The sequence below is a fragment of the Melospiza georgiana genome, chromosome 3, assembly GCF_028018845.1.
Source record: "Melospiza georgiana isolate bMelGeo1 chromosome 3, bMelGeo1.pri, whole genome shotgun sequence".
NCBI classification, from domain to species: Eukaryota; Metazoa; Chordata; class Aves; order Passeriformes; family Passerellidae; genus Melospiza; species Melospiza georgiana.
Genome location: NC_080432.1, coordinates 106,878,190 through 106,904,713, shown reverse-complemented (window position 1 = coordinate 106,904,713; position 26,524 = coordinate 106,878,190). Strand labels below are relative to the sequence as shown.

Sequence of the window (26,524 nt, the reverse complement as noted above, 5' to 3'; positions counted from 1 at the left end):
AATAAACAGACTGAAAAAGGAATTTTTCAGTCACAAAATAATAGTCATCGAACAGTTTGTGGTGAAAGGGACTTTAAAGGCTATCTAGTCCAATCCCTCTGCCATAAGCAGGGATATCTTCAACTAGATCAGGTTGCTCAGAGCCCCATGCCACCTGACCTTGAATGTTTGCAGTGATGGGGCAACTACCACTTCTCCAGTCAGCCTGTTTCAGTGTTTAACCCCTCATTGTAAAACACTTGTATCTAGTCTGGATCTACCCTCTTTAGTTTTAAACCATTACCCCTTGTCCTATTGCAACAGGCCCTGCTAAACTGTTTGTCCCCATCTATCTTTTAGGCCCCCTTCAAGTACTGAAGGCCACAATAAGGTCTGCCAGGAGTCTTCATTTCTCCAGGATAACAAGCCCAACTCTTGCAGCATTTCCTCTCAGGGCAGTTGCTGTCTTATCCTGTCCTTGAGGACTTAGGCTGTTGCCTCTTCCTGTTTCCAGCAGTACTGTAGTCTGTAAATGCCATATAGGTGTATGTATATGTGGTATATAGGATGGACATTTCCTTCCCCTTAGTAATGGTAGATGCAGTAGTAGGTATCTATTTTCAATTCTTTAAATTTCTTGTCATCAGTGTGAGGCTGATGATTAAAAAAATTGGCAATTTTTACCATGAGTTAAGCTGAAAGATGGGGTTGATGTTACCACTGTGGTTTAGACTGAATCAGCTGTGCTTTTGCTTGCATGAAGTCCTTTTTAGAATATTTTTGTTCAATGTCCCATAGAGGAAAATGTGGGCCATCTCTAAGCATTCATGCTCTTACCTTTCTGGTGGGTTTTGTTTGTGTGTGTTTGTGCTCGCTTTTGTTTATTTTTGAGAGAGGAGTTGCTTGTTTGTGGGGTTTTTTGTTATTCTGAAGGATACAATTTTGATTTACAGTGCTAATGAAAATGATTTGAAGTAAGCAAAATCATACAAGACTGCTCTGATTGTTAACTTGATAATTTTCATGCACTTGATTAAGCCTTGTTGTGAAATGGTTCTTCAAGCATCCAGTCAAAATGGCTTCATCTTAGCAAGTTCAGTGCCACAGGTTTCTTCAACCTGCTCCAGAGATTCTTAATCTTCAGTGGGTGTTGGATTTGCCTGCTTGCCTTTCTTGCCTGTGGGATTTACTTCTTTTTAAACCTGCAGTGTAATGTGAAGAAAAAAGGCATGTGTGACACAGAAAGAAAACTAATGCATAACATAGGCAAGCTGAATATTGTGTGCAGTAATTGGATAGTAGTCATCTTGAATGTTCTAAATATGTTTTCTCTTAGGATTGTTATTGTAGCTCATTTACATTAGCAACAGACAATTAACTCTTATGCTAGGAATATTTTTGGAGTTTTAAAGGCAGGAAACAGTCATAACACTTCCAGCAGTGCTTTGTTACTGGAGGATGTCAGAACCAGCATGATCTAATTGACTGAGGGTGAGCTTTACATAGGAACTTTGCAATGAGGTTTAATTCCAGTAGCTTCTGACTCAACTGACTGCTTTCTAAAAGCTTCTAAATCTGTTTCTGAGTTAGAGGACTGAAAAATTAATAAAATGTGGCTTCCTGACAGACCTTCTTTAAAAATAAATAAATAGAAGAAGAGAGATTCAGGGCTACTTGATGTTGAAAACAGATTTCTGAGTGAGAAGGCAGTAGTCAGAAAAAAAGCCAACTAAAATAGGACTATGTAAAACTGACCATGATATAAAATTCCAGACCATATAAACTGTATATTATAGTTTGGTCTTGTATTTTCACTTGTGTAGGAATTTTTTGATACCCTTTTTTGGCTAGTCTTTACTGACATTAGGCAGTAGTTGAGTTTAAAAGTAAATGCTGGTGATGATTCCTCAAAAAGGACTATTTGCAAAAAATGTGAGTGCAAACCAAGAATGACATTCTAGGTATATATCAAGACAGAAGAGCTGATAGCATGGAAATTGAGTTCTAAATTTTTGAGTTTTGTTTTCCTGTGCTAATTTGCAGGTGACTCAAAGTTGTGTTCTATTAATTTTTTGCATTTGTAGATTGTTTTATGGTGTGGTGATCAGAAACAACATAGGGAAAATAATTTTATCTAATATATAGATAAATTATTATATATTAATGTATTTTATCTAAAAGGTTCTTGAAAGCTTAACCAGAAACAAAAACATTATTAAATAAGTTGAGCAACTTTAGTCTCTGGCACTGATGTAACAGATTCCATGACTTACACTGGCTTCTTTGGGTGGGGATGGTGTCACATGGGACAAGCTGATTATGAACTCAGTTATAATCTCTATCAAGCTCAATTTTTGTATGATTTGTACTGCATTTCTTATCTCCTGCAATTTTTTTGCACATCCATGTTACAGTCTTTTTGATAATCTCTTGGACTCATATGTAAAATGCAAGTTTCTAGCACACCAAAATTTGGTATTTCACAATAATATTATGGTAAATATTCATGTTTTTTCTAGTGGAATCTGGGAATGAAATTAAAATTTGTTAATGTCTGATAAAACAGATTTTCTGATATAGCTTGCTCTAGTGTTGTAGTTGGTTCACACTATTTTGCTTCATTTAAAGCATAGTTCTGTCTTATGCTATGGACTGACTGTTCTTCCAGACTTGGCATTGAAATAGCATGTATGTACTGCATGTTTAACAAATCTTATGCATGAGCTACATGAAGCAGTAGGGACAGTTATCAATCCAGAATTCTCATCTCTTAATCTTCCTGAGGTACAAAAATGAGAATTCCTTTAAATGCATTATATTGGTGTGGAATTTTAAAGCAAACAACTAAGTCATTTGATGTAATGACAGTCCATAGTGTCAGGCATTCTGGGAGTTCTTTTCCTGCTGTTTAATTTCCTTAGCACTAGGTGTGTGTTCCTTAGCAGAGTGACTCTTTGAAGCACCTGTAAACAGTTAATCCAAGTTACATCTAGCTGTGCAGAGGATGCAAATATGCAGGGTATGTGCTCCATCCACACATGGTTTGGATCTGACTGGATTGATAAACTGGAGGTTACCTGCACAAAAGCAGTGTTTATTGTTAGTAAAGGCTGGCTCCAGCTGGGAGCAGCTCTCCACCTTCACACAGCACTGGCTCATTACCTACCAGCCCAGTCTTTAAGTTGTCACGGTCACATTCAATTTTGAAGTCCTTTTACTCTCTTCCCAGAGCACTGTGGAGATGGAATGCACTTTCATGCTGCACTCTATAGGATTATCAGGACTGCATTCTTACCTGCTTTGCTTCCACTCCTGCTGTTCTCTGAGTAACAAGAGAATTAGTTTGCTCTATTCTTGTGAACGTACTTTCCACTGTTTGTGAAAAGGAAGGGAGGATGAGTTTTTATTACTGTGTAGTATCATTACTCTGTTTAGTTTGGCTGAAGTAAAACAGGAAACAATTTGAATTTGTTCTGTTTTAGAATACAGTTAATGTATGTCAGAGGTTTGTTAGGCTTTTGATGTTTGGGAGGAACAGTCACACAGATTAAAAGATTACAGCATTCCATACTGTAAATTTTGAAAAGACAGAAGATATGTAGATGCTATTTTCAAATTGTCTGTGTGCTAAGCTTAGTTAGATTTATTTTTATATCAGTCATGGTGTACAAAGGACCAGAATTGTGAGCATCAGCTACATTAATTTCTGTGTTAACTCATGTTAATGGAGGTGCTTGTAAACTAGCGGCTCTAGTTCCTAGGTTCTTTTGGGAGATTTTTTTTTTGGCCTCAACCTCAGAAGAAGGTTTCCATTTATCCTTCTCTAGCCTTTCCATATGGTTTGTTAAATATTTCAGGACTGTTGCTGAAATTTGTTTCTCAATTTAAACACTTACATATTTTTATTAATTGGAAACAAGTTCTTACTTAATTCTTTTCCCTTTTGCATGGCAATTAGGGATTGTTTTAGTGGTTGACCTCTGTCTTAGAAGTCTTTTCCAACCTTAATAGTTCTGTGATTGGAAATGAGGCTTGATTATAATTAGTGTATTAGAATTCTATCTTAATGGCTTCTGCATTGTAAGTGAATTGAGATGACCAGGTTAAGTTCAGAATTGATCAAATTCTACTCATTGAAAAAGAGTCAAATCAATGTAGTATTTAGACCACTGACTGTTGCTGTCTGTGAAGTAGTGTTTGTGCACTTCTAATTACTTTGACAAAAATTTGGTGAAAAAGTTGTAATGCTTGTTTGACAGACTGGTGAGTGAAAGCCAATGAAACAGTTACAATTTATATTTAATAACTTTTGCATTTAGTATGTGCAACACATGTGGGGCTTTACATCTTATGTGTTTTTTTCTTTTTTCATATTTTAAGCAATCTGGACCGAAAGGAAAGGTAAGCTTACTGTTGATCAAATGAGCATGGCAATAAGCATTAAGAAAATTAACTGATTGAGTGCTGTATTATTTTAGTTAAGGAATATTCAATCCAGTCAATCATATCTACTCATATGTGATAGTGGTTGATTGTTTTTAGTTCTGTGTTTATTATTCACTTACTCGCTTTTATTGAAAAAGGACCTTTACATCCATCTGTAAGAAATGTTGTGTTGCTGTGAATTTTGGATAATTCTCCACTGGAAATTTATATATCCAGTGCAAAATTGCATAAACATTCTCTGGATTTTAAGAATTCAGTGCTAATTCTTTTTGTAGAGCAGTGAACTTTGTGTAATAGAATGGTTCTGAAGCTTCTTGGTAAAATGATTTTGAAGCTCTTAGTGGGCTTTTTAACAGCTCTCACTCCATCATCTCAGCTTGGTTTGAATTGCATTAAAGATTTTTACTGCATTACTGTGTATATTTTGTTCATGAAGTGCATATTTTAAAGCAGTTAACAGAAGATGTATAGCAAATCCTGAGACACTGGGTCTTTATTGTTCATTTCGGGCTAATTTCTCACTTGTTTTGCATCTGGTTTACTGCTAATAAATTTTGTTATCAGTATGAAATACCATACATTTATTTTTCTTCATATATAGCTTAAATTTATATGTTAGTGGAAGTGTTTTCTTTATAGTAATGAAGTAATTGAATTTTTGTAAATATCCTGTCTGTGTAGGTGGCTTTTGGCAGTATGAGCTTGATACCAGGTTGAATTGTTTAAAAGTATATATAATGTTTAACTGATAATGATATAAATAGCACAGTTCTTTCTGAATTTAGGATTTTCTATGTTTATTTCAAATTCAGAAAATCAGGCAGTTCTGTTTTACTGCCTTTTGTTACTTCTTAAAAGAACTATCAGATAGATACTCATCAGCCAGTTAGTGTCACTGTATGGCATAGAAGAAAAGATTTGAGTTCCATGCTGGTGTGATCTTAATTTTTTCATGGGGACACCTGCTGCTTCTTCATCCAGTCCTACTGGATATGTTCCTTTTTCTTTGCCTGCTTTTTGTTGTTGTCCTGGCAGGGGAAGATGATGTAGGCAGGAGCTGCTAAATTTAGCTTTAATCATTACTGTCATGATAAGTGCAGCAGCAGCTCCTGACTTTCTGGGCCTAATGGGGTTGCTGACCTGTGTTCTGAAAACCCTGTTCCCTGTGCTGCTGCTTCTCTTTTCAGCCTTTGGCTTTTGTACTCTGCTCTTCCTCTAACACGTGCTGAAGGTAAATCTCACCTCAGCAGCTTTGTGCTTCAGTCTTATTGTGCTTTGCTCTCTTTTTGTGTGATGATGTAGAAACCAACAGCCTGCCTGCAGTGCTACATCTCCAGATAATGCATGCAGAAGCAGAGGAACGGCCGAATGAGGCAGCCTCGCAGAGAGCCAGGCTGTGCATTAAACACAGCTCTTGTTTACACAGCTGCACCTCAACAAAATTAGCAGCTGGGGCAGCCTTTTTGATGGGGCTTGTACCAAATCATAGGTAGCACTCCCTCCCAAATTGCCAGATCCAGATGTTCCTTCATGTTTATTTGCTTTCTGGCATAGACAGAAATTGTGGACCTACCCCTTCCCTGCATCATCACCCCCCCCCCCCCCCCCAATTTCTGGTTTTTGTTTTCCTAGAGAAGAAATTTTAAGTGAAAATGTCACTTTGTCTGGACAGTTTCATAAAGGTCTGTCTACCAGGCTGGTGTGAAGACACTAAGGTCCAATTCCATCAGCAAGAGAACACAGCAGTAATAATGAATCTTTGCTGAAAATATGAAATAAGTGACACCATTCTGTCTGGGCAAAACACGCTTACTCAAGAGTATTGTGGCATCTAGCAGTTAAAATATGTCAGAAGTTCATGATGCTGCACAGTCCAGACTGCCTGAGTATTTCTGTCTGGTGTGTTGCACAAAAGCTTGATCTTTCTTGCTCCTGTAATCAGTGTTTTGCTGTTTGGTGCTTTACTACTTCCTGAGATTGCTTTTTATCAAATACTTGTCTACTTCCCTTGCACTTAAAGGTATCAAAAGTTCTTATAATCTGGGATATAAACAAGATGCCTAAAATTGTTTCACCTCTGAGCATTGGTTTTTTTTAACTGTTAGACATAAAATGTAGGTAATCTTGCATCATGATCAGCTCAGCTGTTTGATCCCTCAATTATTCCCATTTAAATGGAAGACTTAGTTTTGATCAGGGTTTAACAGAAAGAGGGTGTTTGTTTAGAAGTGCTGTATATTCTTAAATCTGCTCTAAGATTTTTTTTTCTTTTCCAGCTAGTCCTTTTAAAGGCAGATATAATGTTTGCTTTAAAAAACAACCAATTTCCCCTTCTGTTTCTACACTCACACATAATTAAATGGCTCTCTGTACAAAGTATTTTACTGGAGAAGGTATGAATGGATCTGCAGCTGTTCAGGCAGCAACAAACACTGTGCTCAGAAGGGCAACTTTGTTTTCAAGTCCGTAAAAACTTGATGGTGGTGTGCTCTTCCTTTCTCTTTATGGGTTTTTCAGGAAAGTAGTAGAAGGTGCCTAAAGTTGCTGCCCTCTTGTGGAAGGGTTGTCACTGTCTCCAAGAAAGCATTATTTGTTCAAAAAAATTTTTAGCTGAAATCTCAAATTAAATAGTCTTTAAAGTTATCTTCACTTTTCTTTCTAATTCAAAGCAACTTCAAGCCTGACCTTGAATTGCTACCCACACTAAAGTGTGATGGGAAGCCTCAGTTGTCTTGGAGCTGATTTTTTGTGACTTGGGTTTGGATATTAATGGTTCACTCTGGGTGTATAAGTTCTATATTGTGGGAGAGGAAAGATACACTTTATTTTTTGCTACCACTTCTGTGTTCTTGCAAGTGTTTGGCTGTTTAGTAGCTATAAATCTGAGTCCGTGCTGCTAACATAAAATTCAGATGGGGGTAGATAATACTAGTGTATTCTGATTTATTGTAAAATAATTTTTTAGCCTTATATGGTAAATAATGAATTTATCATCTTAATAAGATAAATATGTTTTGCATATTAAAAATGTAGTAGAAATGTATAGTTCTTAGAAGAAAAATTGTAAGTTAGAAATGTCCAGGGACCTTGAATTGTGAACTACATTTTAAAAGAAATTTTAGTACTCTAAATCTGCCATATTATTTGCTTTATTGTTTGCTTTCAATTAAATGACAAGTAGTTTCAATATTGTTTCTCTTAAATATCATTTAAGTTTTAAATATCTTAGACATCTTACAGAAGATAATTTTTCCAGAAGTAATTATCTTCAAAACAAGATTTACTGTTGTGAAATACTAGTGAAAAATAGCTATGACACGTGACACAACAGCTTGCACACCCTTACTGCAGTGTTTATATTTTTCAAATCTAAAATGATGTTACAGCTTTTTTTTACTTTTTAGAATGTCATGAGCTTAGGTTTTGATAGTACAGCTTCTCATAATGATGAGTTTGAGCTCTGCCTTTTATTTCCTCTCATTCTGCTTAGAGTAACTCCATGTGTTTGAATTTTTAAGGAAAATTATATAAAAATACAGTGCATTGAATTTATGAATAAATATTTGTACTGAGTTTCCAGCTTTAATTTTGAAAATTCTGGGGGAGAAGGATTGTTCCAGAAACACATTTGACACAATCAGTAACAAATAAATTACATAATCTGTCATCTGTGATGTGTTTGCCAGCAGACATGATAAAGTACTCTGACATCTCTAGATTCTGAGTAGCCATGCTTGTTTCTCAATCCTTCTTTCTGCCAGAATGTTCTTTAAAGCTGCAGCCTATCAGCACAGTCAGATGTGTTTGTTATTAGGTAAGAAGTGTCTCAAAGGACATTGTAGATTAATCTTGTTCCAAAGATATTAATTAATAATGTTACCTAGAAATGCAGAAAATTCAAAGGTTTTATCATTTGATGCATTAGGAAATGCTGTGCAGAAAGAAATAACTGAAGCTAAAGCCTTCTTCAGCCATAGCCAAACTTTTTGTCAGATGGGTCCTCAAAATTTAGCTGTTAGTGGTGAATTTACTGCCTGCAGCTGTTGGCTTTGCCCTCTTGCTGTTGATTAATGTCCTTGTAATCAGAGGTAGCAGTATGGGACATGTGTGACCCATTTGCAGCCAGTGCTTAACTTTCCAATAAACCCGGTTTCTGGTGAGTTTGTTGACAGGGCCTCCCATGTTTCAGGTGTGTGCCATCCTCTGTTATGACAAGAATAGTAATCTGAGCTGCAGTGCTCAGAGCTCTGAGAAAGACAAGTGCTACAAACAGTAACCCACATGCACTGGGCTTTAGGAATCCTAATTTGCTATCAGCATGATTTGACACATATGCCTGTAAACTGAAAACATCTTTCAGGAGACTCAAATCTTGCAATAATGCCATATATTACATTAATTTGCACAAAAATATGTGTTGTCTATATTATGCAAGTTATACCAATAAAATACTTACTATCCAGTAATTTGTCTGTATTACAATATTTTAAAAACAAATATATAGGAACCACGTCTGCTGTGTTGTTCTTTCTCATTTTTGGCCATAACAGTTTTTGATATCAGATCTCCTTTCTCTGTTTTGCATCTTCTCTTCCTGTTTCTTAAGTTATGGAACTTGTGGAATCTACTTCAATATTAAAATAATATTTGTTTTTATTCTTGGCTTTTGAAAGTACCTGTCTTGAATTTCATGAATGAGGAGGAGGAGGAGATGCAGGCTTCAATATTTGGAAGCTTGTGTGTAAAAGTGACAGGCTGCAGAACTATTGATTATTACAGATCAGAAACGCTGTTCATTATTTAGATCAGAAACACTTCCAAAACATTTATTGTAGCTGATAATACTTTTTTATGTGTACAAATAGCATGTAATAGGAGAAGTTACTTATTTGTAGCTTTCAGATACATTTCAGGTTTGTTTTGTTCATGTATAATTGTGACTAAATTATAATGGTGTCTGTTAAAAGAACAACCATACGTCTAATTCATTTTCCAGAAAAGAATACCCACCTCAGCTTCAGAAAGTGGAGGCAGACCACATTAGGTTACCACGGTCTCAAGGAGTGGGTAAGTTACCTTTAGAGTTCTCACTTCTTCTCAGCAGAATAATTTTTTTAATACCTGATTTGGGTGGGTGTGTTGCCAAATCTTATACAACCTTTAGTATATGTACTTACAGCCTTAGCTCATGTTATTCTAGTTTTGTACAAGTTTGTGCATGAAGGGATGATTTTGCCCTTCTTGACAGATTTCTGCAACTAGTTCAGTCATGTAATAATTTTAAATTAGGCTTAGTTATTTTAAAAGTGTAGTTATTAGGCTAGTTATTTTAAAAGCAACAGAAATAGGGAACATTTGGGATCATAAAGTTGGAGATGGAACAGATCTCTAGAGTTAATTAGTCTGAGCCCAAACCCCCAGCTTGTTTGTGAATTATTGTTGAGGAACTTCTGTAGCAGTGTTAGTACAAGAAAAATGCTACATAGTAACCAGCACTTGGTATGAAGTGTGTTCATACACTGAGGGAGTTTATAGAAGAACCAGCATCAGCTCTGTACCTAAGCTGTAACGTGCTCTTACATCGCTGTTAGATGCAGCAACCTCACTGTTGGAGGTGCAGTAGAAAAAATATAGTTTGGTTTCAGGTGTGGAAATTGTGAAACTGGAAAAGAAAATACCCTGTGTGTGTTTGTTAAGCTTTGTTAGCATGGATACTATTGGAAAAAGGCTCCCAATATTCCCAGGTAGATTGTGCCTGGGCCAGTCTGGCCCTCGCTGCGGGGCCAAAGGCAGCAACTGCGGTGTGTCACCCCAGAGATACCTCGGCTTGCTGGTGGTTGCAGCTGGGCACTGAACAAGTCCAGGCTTGTTAGGAACTCGTTTACCTCAGGAGGAATGGCTTCAGGCGATGGTGAAGAGAAAAAGGAGAGGATTCTGCTGGAGGGTTTAATGTCCAGAGGTTTATTCCATGGTTACAGAGGTCTGAACGTGAGCAACTGCTCCAACAGAACCTGGCCGCATGGTCTGATCACCTTTTTAAGCTCAGGGACAGGGGGAGGGGAGGTACAGGTGAGCCACCAAACAGGTGAGAGGGGCAGGGTCTCAGAGGAAGATGACACCCAGACAGGCCAATGACCTCTGGGCATAGGGGCATCCTTTGAACTTGACCAACCACACAACGCCTTGCTGGAATGTTCAGCCTGATTGACAGGACTCACTCAGCATGGGGGCAAGGGGGAAGGGAGAGAAGTATAGGCACACCTGGGAAAGTGACCTGGAAGGCCAAAATGGGACATTACAGCACACCACAACAGGATACAGTCTGTAAACCTGCTGCATAGGTTTACAGCTGCACAGTCGCCTGCACTGGCAAGTTCTACTGTGCCATTTTAGGTTAATGTTAAGTAGATCTTCAGCAGTACTACTCTAAAGTAACTTAGGGAAAAACCTCACCTATTATTCATTCTTTTTCAAAAATGAGCCATTCTTTAGTTTTGAGATGTCTTCTCCTAGTGGGATGTTTGTGAGACCTTCAGTATGTATATTGAAACAGTGTTCATATATATAAAAAAAAATAGCCTTAAAACAATTTCTGTGGTATAATAGCATAATCTAGCATCCTCTCCTATTTTTGGCAATAGACCCTCCACTTGATTTGTAATGAAGTTAGCATAGATTTGCAAATCCAAAGCTTCTTGCAAAGATATAAGATAAAAATTGTCAGTGAGCGACCCTGCAATAGTATTACTAAAACTACATTTTGAAGTTACTTTGGGGAATGCTGTTTTTTAGTCATACAACAAATCATGATACGTTTGAAACAGTGTAGATTTTTGGGGTTTAAAAATGTGTTTGTGTTTAGTTCAAGTTAGTGTATGTAAAAAAGTAAGATGATCATAATTAGAACAGTATAGGAGTGGACATTTCTTGTTAATGTTTTTGCATCTTTTCCCTTCTAGACAGTGTAATGGAGAATACAGATGACTCTGAATCAGAATCTGACATTAAAAGAAAGGTGCGACAGAAAGGTCATTGCAAGTCATATCAATCTGACTTGAGTCTGTCTTCTGCTACAAAAAAATGCTTAACTCAGTCAACGGTAGGTTATATTTTAAAAATATGTAAACTCTTGTTGAATTTTAAAAGTTGTTGCATATTTTAAAAACAGACATTCAGGAGTAAAACAAATCGAGGTTTTAAAAATCGATAGAGTTGGGAGGAAGATTTACATAATTAAAAAAAGTTACAGTGATAGAGATATTTAAGTGCTAATATTCCTGCTAGTTGTGAAATATTTCTTTTCTGACTTGAACAGACAGAAGATGCATTGAAAAGAAAAGGAATCTTGATTTTATTGAATAACTGACCAATAAACCAGAGATTGATAATTTTAATTTGCTGAAATAGAGGAATAATTTTTTGCTCTTTGACAGGTTTTTTTTTCTGTGTCATGATTTTCTATACTCAGAACAGTAAAGATTAAAGTACTGCAAAGATGCAAGTATTTTTTATTAAGTTGTTCAGTTTTTCAGTGGGAATAGTTCCTTAGGTATCCAAATGGCATTCTGTGATCTACATGCAACCAACCAGGATGTTTCTGTCAGGAGCTTGTTTGAATATCAAATGTAAGATACTTTGGAAATTGCTTCAAGGCTCTCTGTAGTTTATCAGCTTCCCAGGCTACTATGGAAGTTTCATAATGCACACATACAGGTCACATTGTTTGACTGTCAAAGCAAAACCTCCTGTGAGGAGTTCGTGGTTTAAAAAAAAAAAAATCTATGATTTTTATATATGCTTAGCTTTTGTTTGAAACACCTGGTACCACTCCTTGGCATTTCCATTGCTTATTTAATTAATTAATGTGATGTTAATAAAAAAACTGGTTTAAAATTTTTGGCATGTAGTTGAAGTAGGAGGGGTGTGATTACTCCATCCTTAAGATCCTCCAGGTACTCTTGTTGCCTTCTCTTGAATATTTTTAATGTCTGATTGAAATTCTTCAATGTGATAAGCAGTATCTTTCTAAGAACTACATCCTGTAACAGCACTGAGGCACAATGCTGGTTTACATTGTAGCTTGGTATCATCCCACAGCTCAGATTGTAAGGGTCTGATATATTTTATGTGCTTGGGTTTTTTTGCTTCTGTTTCTCTACAGTGTGTGTAGCTTTGTTAAAGTACAGAAATTTTGTAAAAATATGTTCTCATTGTATGATTTTGATCTTGAAATTTGGGGTTTGAAATTACTTACCACACTTGTGGAAGTCCTCTTTTGGAGGTGTGTTCATGGCTGGGAGAGTGGGGAGAGCTGTGAATTGTGAAAGCTGTTTTCAGAGTAGATACTGGAAGTTTTTGGTGGGATGGAGGTGTTTGTTGCCTTCAGTAGTTCACAGTACAGTGGTTATGTTGTTTGAATTCAGTGCTCCAGGAGAAAATAACATACACTAAATTTTCATCTCTAAAGATGTCCTGTATTCACTTTGGTACTCGTTCTGTAGTTCATATATTATAGAAGTCCAAGTTCTTCACTTATAATACAAAACTAAGTGGGACCTAGTGAATGTGAGAAAAACAAAAGACATCTGTCTTTGTAGTGATAGGATACATTTTTCCTTGTATCCCCTGCTTGCTTCTTGAAAGTTTGGGGAACTCCTATTCCTCAAGTCCTATTTTCTTCTCTGTGACACATGACTCTAGAGCAATAATATGTACTTTGCCTTTTCTTCATCTCCCTTGAGGAGTGAATTTTCCTGCATGTCTTTCCAGGCTGTTAAAAGATACCTTGGAAGGACGGATAAGTTGAACCTACAAGGTTTCTTCAAATCCTCTCCAGTATTGCTCTAAGGATCTGTAGGATATTTTGTCCCATGGAACTGTTTTTACAGAAATAGCGTAATTGGACCATCTTGCTGATGGATATATGTATCTGAACAGTGTGGAGAGTTTTGTTTATGGAGGAAAATACAAGAAGAAAAATCTGAATTGTCCAACGTGAATCACTTTAAAAAATTGTAACAAATGACATTTGTTCCTTTTAGAACATTTTTCATTTTCTTAAATGTAATAAAAAAATTAAGCTGTCTTTTAATGTTTGCTTTCTCTACTTACTGTAATGGCTAATGTCGTGTTGTCAGTTTCCACTGGGTATTATGAACAATTTTTCACCAGAAGGGTTTTCAAGCATTGGAAGAGGATGGCCAGGCATGTGGTTGAATCACCATCCCCAGAGATATTTAAAAGACATGTAGATGTGGCACCTGGGGATATGGTTTAGTGATGAGAGTTGTGTTAATAATTGGACTTGATGATATTAAAGGTCTTTTCCAACCTAAGTGATTGTATGATTAATTCTGAACAGAAATCAAGAACAAGATCTGGAAATTGTGTCTTTCTGCTTACAATTACTGATTGTGTGTTTGTTTCTCCTTTAGCTTTTGGAACAGATTGATTATTCTACTGAATGCCCAAATTGTGGGAGGGCAAATGAAAATCAGACCAAATGCCGACATTGTGAAAGTGCTTCTGTAAAGGATTTGCAAAGAGTGTCCAGACAAACTGTAACATTAAGTGAATCTGTGGGACCTTTATCACGTTCTTCAATACATCAGAATTCACCAGGGCAAAAATCTTCAGGTACAGGGTTCAGCACAAAGAAGTTTTATAGTTCTGCTGTTGGAAAAGGTCCAGCGGATATTCTACTGAGTAACGAGGTTGTAGGACATTCTATGTTACGACAGAATGGAAAAATTGGTCTTATAACTGGGACAAAAAATCCTAAAATTACAGGAAGCTTAAGACAGAGGAGTACAAGACCATCTGAATTAAATGATCCAAGTAAGTACCTTTTTATGAACACAGCCATTAGCTGGAAACACAGAATATTGTATAGTGAAGGAACTGTTTGTGCAGGTTTACATAACTGATGTTGCATGGAATATTTTTGTGTGTATTCTTGGGAAAGTGGGACAGAACTTTTAATAATTTCCTTTTTGTATGCAGAGGTACTCTTCAAGAAAGGTGAACATTGGGGAAAACAAAAATTATTTTGTGAATTTTTTCTTTTGTTTGTTTTTAAAAAAAATATTTATGTTTGGGATATTGGAAAAACCAGTATTCTTAGCAGAATTCCATCCTTCATTTGCCCAAGGGGAAAGACAGTATTTGATTCTTATTTTGTGTTTTCTTTCCTGTTTTCTTTTAAACTATTTATCTATTTAAATTTCATAATTTGTAAAATGTTAATTTCTGTGCTTTCTCTCTGTATACTCAGTAAGCAGGGAGGATGGAGTAAAGGAAATTACGTGTCTGGTTCTGTGCTTAGTTTATTAGACCATATTTTCCTGCTGATTTGAATGATTTCAGACATAATTTCTCTTGTCAGTTTTTACGTTGTATTACTTACTGTCAATTCTTGACTGAACCACGTTCACTTCTGTCTAGAGGTAGATTAATGTTACTCATTTTTTGTATAGTTACTTATAAGAAATCAAAAACAAGGCAGAGAGTCCTTGCAACCAGATTCCAAATAAACATTAGTAAAAACATAATATAATTATATATGTGGATTTTTTTTTGGCCCTGCAGGACAATGACATAAATTATTTCTAACGTATTACTTGAAAAGAAATTTCTATTATGAAAAGATATAGTGGTTGAGAATGTAACATTTTCTGTTTAGTTGTTTTGTCTAGTGATGATGATGAGGACGAGAATAGTGGCAGCACTAGGAGCATGGAAGGCATTTCACCTCATCCTGCAGATTCAGCCTGCTCCTCCCTATCTCCTTCTACAGAAAAGGTGGAAGCAGCATTAAAGGAAAACAGTTATGGAATAGAACAGAGAATAGGTAGTACAGAAATTGCCAACACGCTAGCAAGAAAAGCCAAAAATGAAAAAAGAAATTTGTTACAGAAAAATGTAGTGGTTGAGAATGTAATATTTTCTGTTTAGTTGTTTTGTCTAGTGATGATGATGAGGACGAGAATAGTGGCAGCACTAGGAGCATGGAGAGCATTTCACCTCGTCCTGCAGATTCAGCCCGCTCCTCCCCAGCTCCTTCTACAGGAAAGGTGGAAGCAGCATTAAAGGAGAACAGTTGTGGAATAGAACAGAGAATAGGTAGTATAACAACAGATACAGAAATTGCAGTCACACTACCAAGAAAAGCAAGAATGAAAGATCAGGTACTATTTAATGCTTTGTTTAAAGAAAACAGAATCAAATAATAAATGGAATATGTGAAGGCTTGTTTTGTATTGTCAGAAGTTGACTGTGTTTGATTGTTTTTCTTACTCAGCAGCTCATCAGGTAGTCTCTCTGCATACTTAATACTGGAAACATAAGAAAATGTGTTCATTACATTTTTACAAGCATTCAAAATTATTTTAATTATGCTGTTAAAATAAATGCTTCTGTGTTGAATGTTTACTCTTCTGAGACTGGACAGGAGTTCTCTGTGAAGCTCAAGGTCTCAGTTTGCAGCAGAATGTCAGTACCAGCTGTTGCCTGTTGAGACTTTCTGAAGTTAAACATGAAAAGAGACACTGGGATCAATAATGGTCCTTCAAAATTAAAATGCTTTGACAACTCTAGCAGTTTATAGCACTTATGTTAGGACTTTTGTGGTGCAGCTTGTGTTTTTTAGTTGAGTACTGCTGTAAGAATTGGATAAGCAAAGACAAAAAAATACTCCACGAGCACACCTTAAGTGTGGCCAAGGGGGAGAGTTTTTATACTGTGTTAAAAGCCATCTCAGTAGTGAGCCACAAAGAGGAATAAATTCCATGTGGCAATTGGTAGTGGAATAATGGTGCTGATTAAAACAATTCCTGACTCACTTGTCCAGTTTCACTATTGTTTCATTCAACAAGAGAATCCGATCAGATTTCCAGTTCTTTGAGTTAGAGCACTAAAGTACTGATGCCAAAACCTTCTTGCTATGTTGAGATTCAGAAGCCATCATTCTAGTGCTGTAGCTGATGAAATTATGGATGTTTATAATATGTTGTATAATTAGTCACCACTATCAGTATGAAGCTGTGAACCTCCAGCCTGCAATAAAACTGTGAGGCTCAAAGCTTGGATTATAAATAGCTCTTGAATTAAGTTATTCTGGCAGTATGTGCTGAATTAACTGAAAGCATTGCATTGTGAAGGCACTGGTGTCTGACTTCTGAAACTCTCTCAAATGTTTTTTTTGTATATCCATATGTTCCTGTTCACTAGTCTTTACAAATCAGTTCTAATACTAGATGTTAGATTATTTTAGAGTCCTAGCTTGCTTTTGAAAATGAAGGAAATAAAAAAAAAATTGTGAAATATAACACAAATTTTACATTGATTGAATTAACCTACCAAGATTTGGAGATATCAGAGCAATTTTCTTAGATATAATAGAAAAAGCTTTATTCAACTTTCTCTCAAAATATTAATTGTTTATTGAAGAGACTAATTGAATATAGCATCACTTCAGACTTTGCTGTTTTATTGTTGGTTTCTGATTTGTTTTGAACTTTTAATAACATTCAGCCAGTCCAGCAGACAAAAATGAAAACCTCTTTTCAACAAGAGACCTAGGAAAACATTTTAATTACAGGGATTGAGAATCCCTGCCTTCTTCAGTGTATAAAATGAAGGAAGCATCCAAAAGTAGAATTTGAATTATTGCCAAGATAGGTTAGTCATTCAGGAATTTGAAATAATTTTCGATTTAGTCTTAACAGAATCACTTAGAATGTTTTTCTGTGGGAGTTTAATTGCATTTTGTAATGAAAATGAATGTTTATTTATGGGCAACTTTATGAAACAATATAAATACCAAAGAAAAGACTAGTGTACAGAAAATCCTTCAACAAAATAGAGCAATATAAACAATACAAACAAATAAATATATTTATAGGCTGGCTATCAGCAGGCTTTATTTCATTGCAATAGGTTTTTTGGTAAGATAATTCTGTTGGTTAACAGGATACTTCATTGAGATTACATCTTAAATTAGCATCTAGAGACTTTTCTTGAACTGGGGCCAAACACCACATGGCCTTCTTTCAATGTTTAGTCTTCTGACCTTGGAATCTATCCTAAAACCATCTTAGCTCTGTAGAGATGCCTTAAGGAAGTTTGATTGTGCTTATTTATTTATGTTACTTGAAGACTGTATTCTGCTGACGTGGTGATGCAGTGTACTTCAAGAATTAGTTACCAAAAGCTTGGGTTAACAAAAACAGAAATAAAAAATAAAACCACCAGCATTGTGGTGGTTTTACAGCATTAGTGCTTTTTTATCTAAATAAAACATATTAAAAATAACTTTGCTTTGCTAGACTGCGTAGTGTTTCCAAAAGATAAAAATAAATTGGTTTTGGCAATTTAGAAGCACTATTTGTGGTTTGGAAATGTCAGTAAAGTGTCTGCAAGTGTCAGGTTACCTTTTATTTTCTTCTTGAATGTAGCAATATTAACATCTTCAGGTGTTAAAAAAAGTCTTTTAGGAATTATCTCCCTTCTGCATATGTTTGAGACGGATGCTCTAGTAAGTAATCCTGTTGACCAACAGAAAATTAGCTAAACATTTAGTCATTAGTCTCAACGAGCTTGATTTAGCAATAAACCTTGGTGAGACATTCTGAAACCTGAAAATTACTTTTCAGTTTGGGAACATTGTGTCTAACACTCCGATAAAACGGCGCAAAGTTATTTCTCAAGAGATGGTAACCGAGGCCGTACCTGTAAATTACCCGAACTCCTGTGAAAGCGTCATCCTGAACTGCCGAAGCATTCGAATAGGAATGCTGCGCAGAATGGTCGTGGAGCCTGTGATTGTGAGTACCTTTGCTCTTGCACAGCTTGCTTTTCAGGCTTTGATGGACAGTGAGTTTTTGTATTTGAACAACATAATATTTTGCCTTTGTCTGGGGAGCAGTAAGTTTGTCTTCAATTTCAGAGGCTGTGATTTCCAGAGAACCTCAAATTACTGCTACGCTCTATCACATGCAGTCTAGCTCAGGTTCTTAATAGAAATGTTGTGCTGCAGTGCTCTGAAAGAACTTGTCTGCATGCTAGGGGGAGGTTATGGGCTAGCATGCATTTGTTAAAAAAATTGAAAACAACAGCTACAAGAAGTAGATAGGTGCAAGGAAGAAGCATTGTCCTAAAGGTGAATAATTTTACTTCTATAGATTTTTATTTTCTTTTTGGTCGGCCTTGTGAGGTACATGGAGTTTTCAGAGTCCTTGAATGTTAGTTGTATGCAGTCAGCCAGAACAGAATGGATACTTCTTGCTGAAATAACCACAGAAACAGCGCTGTTGTTACATGTTCTTTCCACCTCGCTACAAAACACTGTTGTTTGATTCACCTAAATGCTGATAGATTACATTTTCTTTTGAAGAAATAGAAATTGTGTATTTTTCAGAGTATTGAAGTTTTTGAAAACTGAGTACTTCACAAAGATCTAAAGTTTAAACAGTCTGTATGACTGAAAGAGACTAGAGTAGCAAAGAATGTGCTTGACTCAAGTTGTGCTAAAATGTACATTTTGTTTTTTCTTAAAACTTGCATTCTAAATGTTAATTTTTTAATGTTTATTACTTATAAACTAAGTCCATTGAAGTATGTTTGCTAACAGTTTAAAGTCTTTCTGCAATTAAAATTTGCAGAAGATGTGAGATCTTAAAATTGTGTTGTCTTTCAGTTTTGCCTGGATTATATCAAAATACGCCTAGAGAGTCAAGAAGGTGAGTACATTTTTCATTTTATGTTAGTACTCAATATATTTATTTTGAATTAAGTAACTCTGTCAAAGATATTAATAAGTGAATCCGAAAGTAACCTTTATTCTCATTTTGTCATTTATGTAATAAATTATACTGGTGTCTGTAGTCAGATAAAAGAAGATGGAGAGTCGAAATTTGACCTGCCCTTTAACAAAAGTGATTAACAAAAATAAAAAGCAAGAGCAACCCTCCTGTAAAATGTTAACTTTTTAAAACTTTATTAGTTCTTTAATTTCAGTGGTGTTAAGTAGACAATAAAAGCCACACTGGTTTCTTGGACCTTTCCTGTCTAGATCTCTCTTCATAGTTTTGTCTCTAGTGTGAAAGTTGTGTATTTCATGTCACTGAAAGAAATAGTGACATAATTTGGAAAGGGTCAGTTACAACTCCTGCTCTGTTTCCTTTCTTTTCTTTTGTAGGGTTTTGCTCTGGGCCTGAAAAGCTTTGTTACCTTTTGTTAATCTTAAGTTGCATTCTTAAGATCCAGTCCTGTTGAATGTTGCTGTTGTTATTTGTAGAAGAGAACTGTTGTATTTTGTAGTTATTACATGCAGAAAAATGTCTCACAACTGTAAAGATAAGTGTAGCCTTTGCTCAGTCGAGTTTATATTGCATCTAAAATGCAGATGCACAGAAACTGAGTTTTCATGCTTTAAATGCATTTTTAAAAATAAAACACTGAAGAGCTTAGTATAATTTGTAGAAAATAACTGTCAAGTTCTAGTTAAAACAGGTGTGTGGTGCAGTTATTTCCACGGCACCTAATTCATCAGTAGCATAAAAATGGTGACCCATTAAATGCTCTGTCTCTTAGGGCACTTAGCACTTTTTTTTTTTCAGGTATTTTTGGGTTGGTTTTTTTTTGTTTGTTTTTGTTTTTTGTTGTTGTTGTATTTTTTAGTTTTGCATGTATATCCACTTCTGTATCAAGTTTTATAATTAAAGTAAAAACCTGTAAAAAACTTAACATTGACATTGGCAGCATCTGATGCAGTGTGAAAATTCAACCACGTTACTGACATTTCTTTTGGGGAATAAATTAGGAGTAGTCCTTTATTTCCTCAGGCAATCAGATAATTTCTCTGCATGTGTTTTATGCTTTTCTTTTTAAAGTTATTTTTCATATGAACTTGGGAACTTGGTCAAAGATCAATGTACAAAGAAAATTTTGCAGACTTACTGTAAAATGTGTCATAGCAATAGTTGCAAATTTAAATCACTGGAAATTGTGGGAATTTTTTCCTCTGGAATAAAAAGAGTTGGTGGGCAGAAAACAGTTTGCTTCTGATGGCTTTCTTGTCATCTTCCAGATGCCATTGCAATTTAGTCTGTCTTTTAAGACAGGAAAAACCGTCACTTCTTGCATGTCTGTTAATTTTAAAGTTTTAAGTACTTAAGAAATTTAGTGAGCACGTAGCGACTACTTGTTAAAATCAAGGGGGACATTGTAAAGGAAACTTACAGATGTTTCTTATATTTTAATATGTCATTATTTTCTCATAGAATCAGAAAGTGATATCAGAGAAATTAACCTGAAAACTTCAGAGCTTACTAAATGTGAATGGTGTAGTGTCCGAAAATTGCCAGTAGTTTTCCTACAAACAGTACCTTCAACCTGTAGCAGTCTGAGAGATCAACTGAAAATGAGTAAAGACAATGTCTGGTACGAATGCAAAGGAGACAGTAAGTAAAACAATTTTATTCTACTATTTACTTTAAATTGTAAATTCATGTTTTGGGTCACGAATGAGTGCATTAAGACTACAAGGGTCATCACTGGCTGGGGTAGCTGTAGTGCTATTACCTTCCCAGGCTGAGAAAGAGTACAGTTCAGAACAGCTGGGCATCCTTTTTGTCCAGAAACATGCTAGTTACAACACTCAGTCAATTTAGTGCAGATTTTTTCACTAATATTTGTACTGAATTAAAGCAAGTTGGTTTGGTTAGTTTTTGTGTAGAAGCCTTTACATTTATATGTCAGCTTTTGTAATACTTCTGCCATCTGTGCTGTTCTGCTGACAGCCTTTAGTTTTAGTAAAACTGGTATATAGGCTGGCTTGGGTTTTTTTCTCCTGGCATAATTGTAATGATGATGTGAGATAGACAAATACCTGCTTGGAGAATATGTGGATTATCTTAATATATATTAAAATTGAATTTAATTTTTACATAATTTTCAAGGTGCTAGCATCTTAACATGCACATCCATTAAATGTGACATTTAGTCCTCTTTCTCTTCAATAGGCTTTTCTTCAGGTTACATTTTGTGGTTATTTATACTTAGACACAGTTTTGTACATACACGAATGCATTCAAACAGAGGAAGAATGCTTTCAGCAATTTTAGAGTTGAGTGCTCCCATAGTACTGTGTAATAGTCTCATGCATGTCCTGTAAGAAGTATGAGCTGTAAGGAGTCTTACAATTACAGAAGTAATTGGAGAGCATGCAGGAGACTTGGACAAAATTCTGGGAGCAGGAATTAGACCCCAGGTGGATACAGGTGTTCACAAAAAAGCAGAAAGATGTCTGTGTGAGAATGGCTCTCAGCAGTGTCCCCACCTAGCTCTTCTCCCTGAGGCTGTGGAGCAGAGTTTTATATCCAGCTGCTTTATTGCATTTGATATGCAGGAGCACTTTGTGATAGCACACTTGCTCTCTGCTTTGTAAGCAATGAAATTAATTTAAGCCTGTTTCCAGAACTGTGTAAGCAATTGTATGTACATGGCTAGCTCCCAAAACAGAACACCCAAAAGCCAGTTAGATATCTAAATTCTGTGTGCATTGGTTTGGGAATTGTGCTGCTGAGGAATTATTTTTCTCAAGAGTTAGCATGCTGGGTTAAGAATGACCAAAGGGAAATGGTTATGCTTGTGTCTGAAAAATGGGAAAACTGGTCCTGGCAGCTCTCTCTTGGGCAGCAGGGTGAGACTGGGATTTGCAGCCTGAATTCTGTTACTTTTTCTGATTGTGTAGAATAATTCCTTTTAGTGCAATTTATTGCTTTGTGGTTTTTCAGATCATAAAAATGGATGATATTTATATAACAGCTGATTGATCTGAGTAATTCTCTCCAACTTCTTCAAAAACAGTGATGTTTATAGCACAGTCTTCTAGGATCAGAGAGGAAGTTACACCGAGTATACAATTTTTAAATTGTAGTGAAATCATAGGGTAGGAACTGCAGTAAGAAAAAAAGAAAGTATTGATTACAGTCTTACTCTCTGATAACAAAGATGTTATTTCAAAATATGTTTTAGCTTTGCATTAGTGTCATTTAAAAATGTATCAGATGTAATATTTAACATTTCTTGATTAAGGTAGAATTTGAATGCACTCTTTGCAAATGCTGATAAAAAAGGTTTGGCAGTTAGTCCTTCTCTCTTGTCTGCTCACATCTGTGTTACTTCTTACATACATTATCAGCAGTGTGTACTCGTGTTGCCCTAAAATTCCATGTAATCTGTTTTTAATTGCAAGGTGCTTTATTTTATTCCTAAATGAATAATTTTCTCTCTGCTTTTTTTGCAGGTCAGGAAGAACAGTACATAATTTTAATTTTTGAAACTGGTCTTGATCCTCATGCAAATTCAATATTTGAAAAAATAATTATGGACATTGGTATTAGAAATAACATTTCTGACTTCTTTGTGAAAATTTCCTTTGAAGAAGCCAATGCCAGGCTTGTTGCATTTACTAAGTGCTTGGAGGACAATTCCAAAGGAAGCCCATCTCACAGAGAAAGCAAAATAAAAAATGTAACTATGTTTTTGCTTTAGAGCTAAGTCATTGTGTTATATGGGTTACAAATACACTAAGGATAGTGTGTTAGTCAGCCAAAAAAAATTCCATCAACTTTTGATGGCTTTTATATGAAAATTCCCAGACTGGTCCATGGTGGATTATGAAACTATGGGAAATAGTCTGTATGTTCACAGTACTTTTTAGGGTGTTTAGTTTGATTGTAAAGTTATACAATGGTCCACAGGTAATGTTGGTACTTAAAAATTATTAAGGGATGAAAAATCTTTACTATAATCAGACAACATAACTTTTTCCAACTGGTAAAATTATGGTATTTCAAACAAGTAATTAAGTTACACTGTTGTGGTTACAGTTAATTAATGCTTTCAATCAACAACTACTTTTAAAAGAATTAGAAAGTTTTGTGATTCTGCAAGAAATGAGCGAAGACCTAAGTGTAATAGATGAGGTAGGAAAGGAAAAAAACCCACAGACTTGAAGTTCTCAAAACAGATATTACACTGCTGGACTTCACAAAGTTTTATTACCATTTCAATAAAATTGAGCACAGTATGCAATTTAATATTGACTCTATTCTCTTAAGGTTGCTTCTGAGTCCAAAATGCAGCAACGAAACAAACAGTTACCATTTTTTGATGATGATGAAGAAATTGGCGAACCACATACAGTATTTATTGGTCCTATAGAAAAGTAAGATATTTATTTTTGCCTGTAATAATTCTCTGAGGGGTTTTTGGCATTTCATACTTCTTATTGAATGTATTTTTCTTCTCAGGTTGATAGTTTATCCACCTTCTCCAGCTAAAGGTGGTATTTCTGTGACCAACGAAGACCTCCATTGTCTAAATGAAGGAGAATTTTTAAATGATGTTATTATTGATTTTTATTTAAAGTAAGTTTTATTTCACATCAGTTTTTAGTCGTCTTTTACTTTGAAACTTGAAAAGTTAACTTAAAAACTTGAAAAGAAAACTTAAAATTTGATAGGTAAACAACTATGCATAGCTGTAATTTTAAAGGTTGTTTTTGATCTTGCAAGGAAGTTTGGTTCTTCTCTTGTCCTGCCTGACAGTGACATTTTTCTTACCTGGAGAAAGGTTCTTTGAACTTTTTAACATCTCAAGAGCAAATTTAACTGAAAAAAAAAAAAAAAAGAAAAGGCTTTTTTAAAGTTCAGTTGTGCTTTCCAGAGTAGCTGTGTTTCCTGGAATTTGTTTTGATTAATGTAATACATAAGTTAATTTTGTGCTGTCACTGAGGCTACAGATGTTAGAATTATATTAAATTGTTACATGCTGCTGGTTTTATGCCACACATAAAGTGTGTGTATGTTAAAGTCTATAAACATATTTTAGAAGTAAAAATCAAATTAATGTGTCACTCTTGGGACTGTTTGGAGATCTGGTGGCTCAAATACAAAATACAGGTCTCTTAGATAGGTTTTTATGTAAAGACTCCTTGAAAATTTATTTTCCTGCCATGAAACAAAAATAAATGCAAGAACAGTAGAAGAGCTTGTTGATTGAGCAGAGCAATAACATCTTGAAATATTAATACCTTGAAATATTTACATATGTTTTGCATTAATTAGTTCCTGTGGATAGTCAGCTCCAAATAGCTGTTCTGTGAGAAGCTGCTACAATTTGGTGGGGAGCACCTGTTAGCAGTCCTTTTTACTCTGTTGTGGAGTACTTTGAATTAAAACCTCCATTATTTTTTCTTTATTTTCTTTTTTTTAACTAATTAGGTATTTGGTACTTGAAAAGCTGAAAAAAGAAGATGCTGATAGGATACATGTGTTCAGTTCATTCTTCTATAAACGCCTTAATCAAAGAGAAAGAAGAAATATTCATGAAACTTCAAACCTTTCGTAAGTCTGTTGATAAGTCAGTTTAACATAGAGCTAATGCAATGAAGATTCCTAAAAACAGATGCTATACAGAGAGAAATAAACAGAACTCTAGGAAACATCCAGATTTGTAGCACACATAGAATATCCCTTGAAAATCTTAACAACCTGTTAAGGTGAAAATATCTGGAAAATGCTCCCTCAAATAAAATAAGCCACCTTACAAATTGTATGTTGTTTTCTTCTTTCAGAATACAGCAGAAGCGACATGGGCGAGTAAAAACGTGGACACGGCATGTTGATATTTTTGAGAAAGATTTCATTTTTGTTCCCCTTAATGAAGCGTAAGTGAACATACTTTTTTAGCACATTTGGTAAATGCTTAAGCTTCATAATTCTGAAATTGAAAGTTACATTACAATAAGAGTTGAAGTTAAAAATTAAGAGAATAAACATCTTTTTCCAGGTGATAAAAATTAAGTAGTTATGTAAGACCTTTAAATGTTGTAGTATAAGAATTATCGGACAATATAAAGACAGCTGAAATTAACTTCTGTGAGTACTTTTTCTAGATTTTACCTCAATCTCTTGCATTCTTTCTTCTGATCTTCTGACATTGGTAACTTTTGGATTTATCATTTTTAGTCCTTTCTAATGAGACCTCTCTGGTACAGATGGGATCTTTAGTTACAATAAATGAATATTGAAAGAAATTTTAATTGAAAATCACTACTGCCTTGAGAACTTTATTCTTTTTCTTTATACCCCTTTGTCCTGCTATTTGTTAAGGGTCAGGAAGCAGACCATTAGCATTCTAGTGGTTACTAAGAGCTTTGATGGTGCTTGCTTTCCTTAAGATCAGAGCAAGTTGTCCCAAACACATTTCTCTATATCACAGAAATAATCTAAACAGTTCTTAAACCAAAATATTTATAAAAGTTAAAGTACTGTCTTTTAAACATATGCAATAAAAACAAAATAAGGACAGATAGACAGGAATTTTCTAACTAACATCTCATAGGCATACCTAGCTGATGTTTCAAAAATTGAAAAAGAGGTTTTTCTTAATAAAACATGATTTATCTCGGTACTGTGCCATTGAGCAGTGGGAGGCAAATTTTTCAATCTTCTCGTTTTCCTGCCTCCTCTCCAGCTGAATTCTGAGGCTATCAGAATAGAGGCAGTTACGAGATAACTGGGCATACATAGATCTGTCCTTTTTATAAAGTTGTATTTTCCCAACAAAGGTGTTCATCAGCACTAACTTTAGTTTTTGATGTACCATGACCTCTGGCAAGACATCCAGATCTAGGGGATTTTATTGACTCAGGTGTAAAGTCCACTGCCGGTCCGTGTCCAGACTTCATCCTTCTCCCATGAAACTTAAAGTACTAAAACTTTTGTTTTGTGTGTCATTTAAATTTTTAGTTGCCTTTCCACTTGTTTTACAGTTCACTTCCCACCATCTTCTCATGTGTCATTCACATATGCACGTGGGTTAGGCATAGGAGAAATGAGTATGAATTAGAAGTTCCTGAAAAGGAAAACAAATAGTTCTGTGGTTTTATAAGAAGTATTTATGTTGGTAGTAACTTAAAACACAGTAGTTTTCAATGTCTTGTTCATTTACTGACAAGGAACTAAAGCAGTGTCTTTCTCAGCAAGTAGAACACAACAGTTTGTACTGAAGGCATAACATTCACACCATG

The 26,524-nt window shown here is 35.3% G+C and overlaps 1 protein-coding gene across 1 annotated transcript in view; it reads left to right on the top strand.

Moving 5' to 3' along the window:
- Window positions 1-26,524, top strand: part of SENP6 (SUMO specific peptidase 6) — a 73,005-nt gene that overhangs the window by 33,005 nt on the left and 13,476 nt on the right. The window contains exons 6-19 of the mRNA XM_058019855.1: window positions 4,360-4,380; window positions 9,422-9,492; window positions 11,385-11,524; window positions 13,860-14,262; window positions 15,107-15,274; window positions 15,379-15,611; window positions 18,078-18,248; window positions 19,121-19,163; window positions 20,706-20,885; window positions 22,733-22,959; window positions 23,550-23,656; window positions 23,742-23,858; window positions 24,714-24,836; window positions 25,067-25,159. Coding sequence (XP_057875838.1) covers window positions 4,360-4,380; window positions 9,422-9,492; window positions 11,385-11,524; window positions 13,860-14,262; window positions 15,107-15,274; window positions 15,379-15,611; window positions 18,078-18,248; window positions 19,121-19,163; window positions 20,706-20,885; window positions 22,733-22,959; window positions 23,550-23,656; window positions 23,742-23,858; window positions 24,714-24,836; window positions 25,067-25,159 — 2,097 coding nt within the window. The remainder of the gene's footprint in view (window positions 1-4,359; window positions 4,381-9,421; window positions 9,493-11,384; window positions 11,525-13,859; window positions 14,263-15,106; window positions 15,275-15,378; window positions 15,612-18,077; window positions 18,249-19,120; window positions 19,164-20,705; window positions 20,886-22,732; window positions 22,960-23,549; window positions 23,657-23,741; window positions 23,859-24,713; window positions 24,837-25,066; window positions 25,160-26,524) is intronic.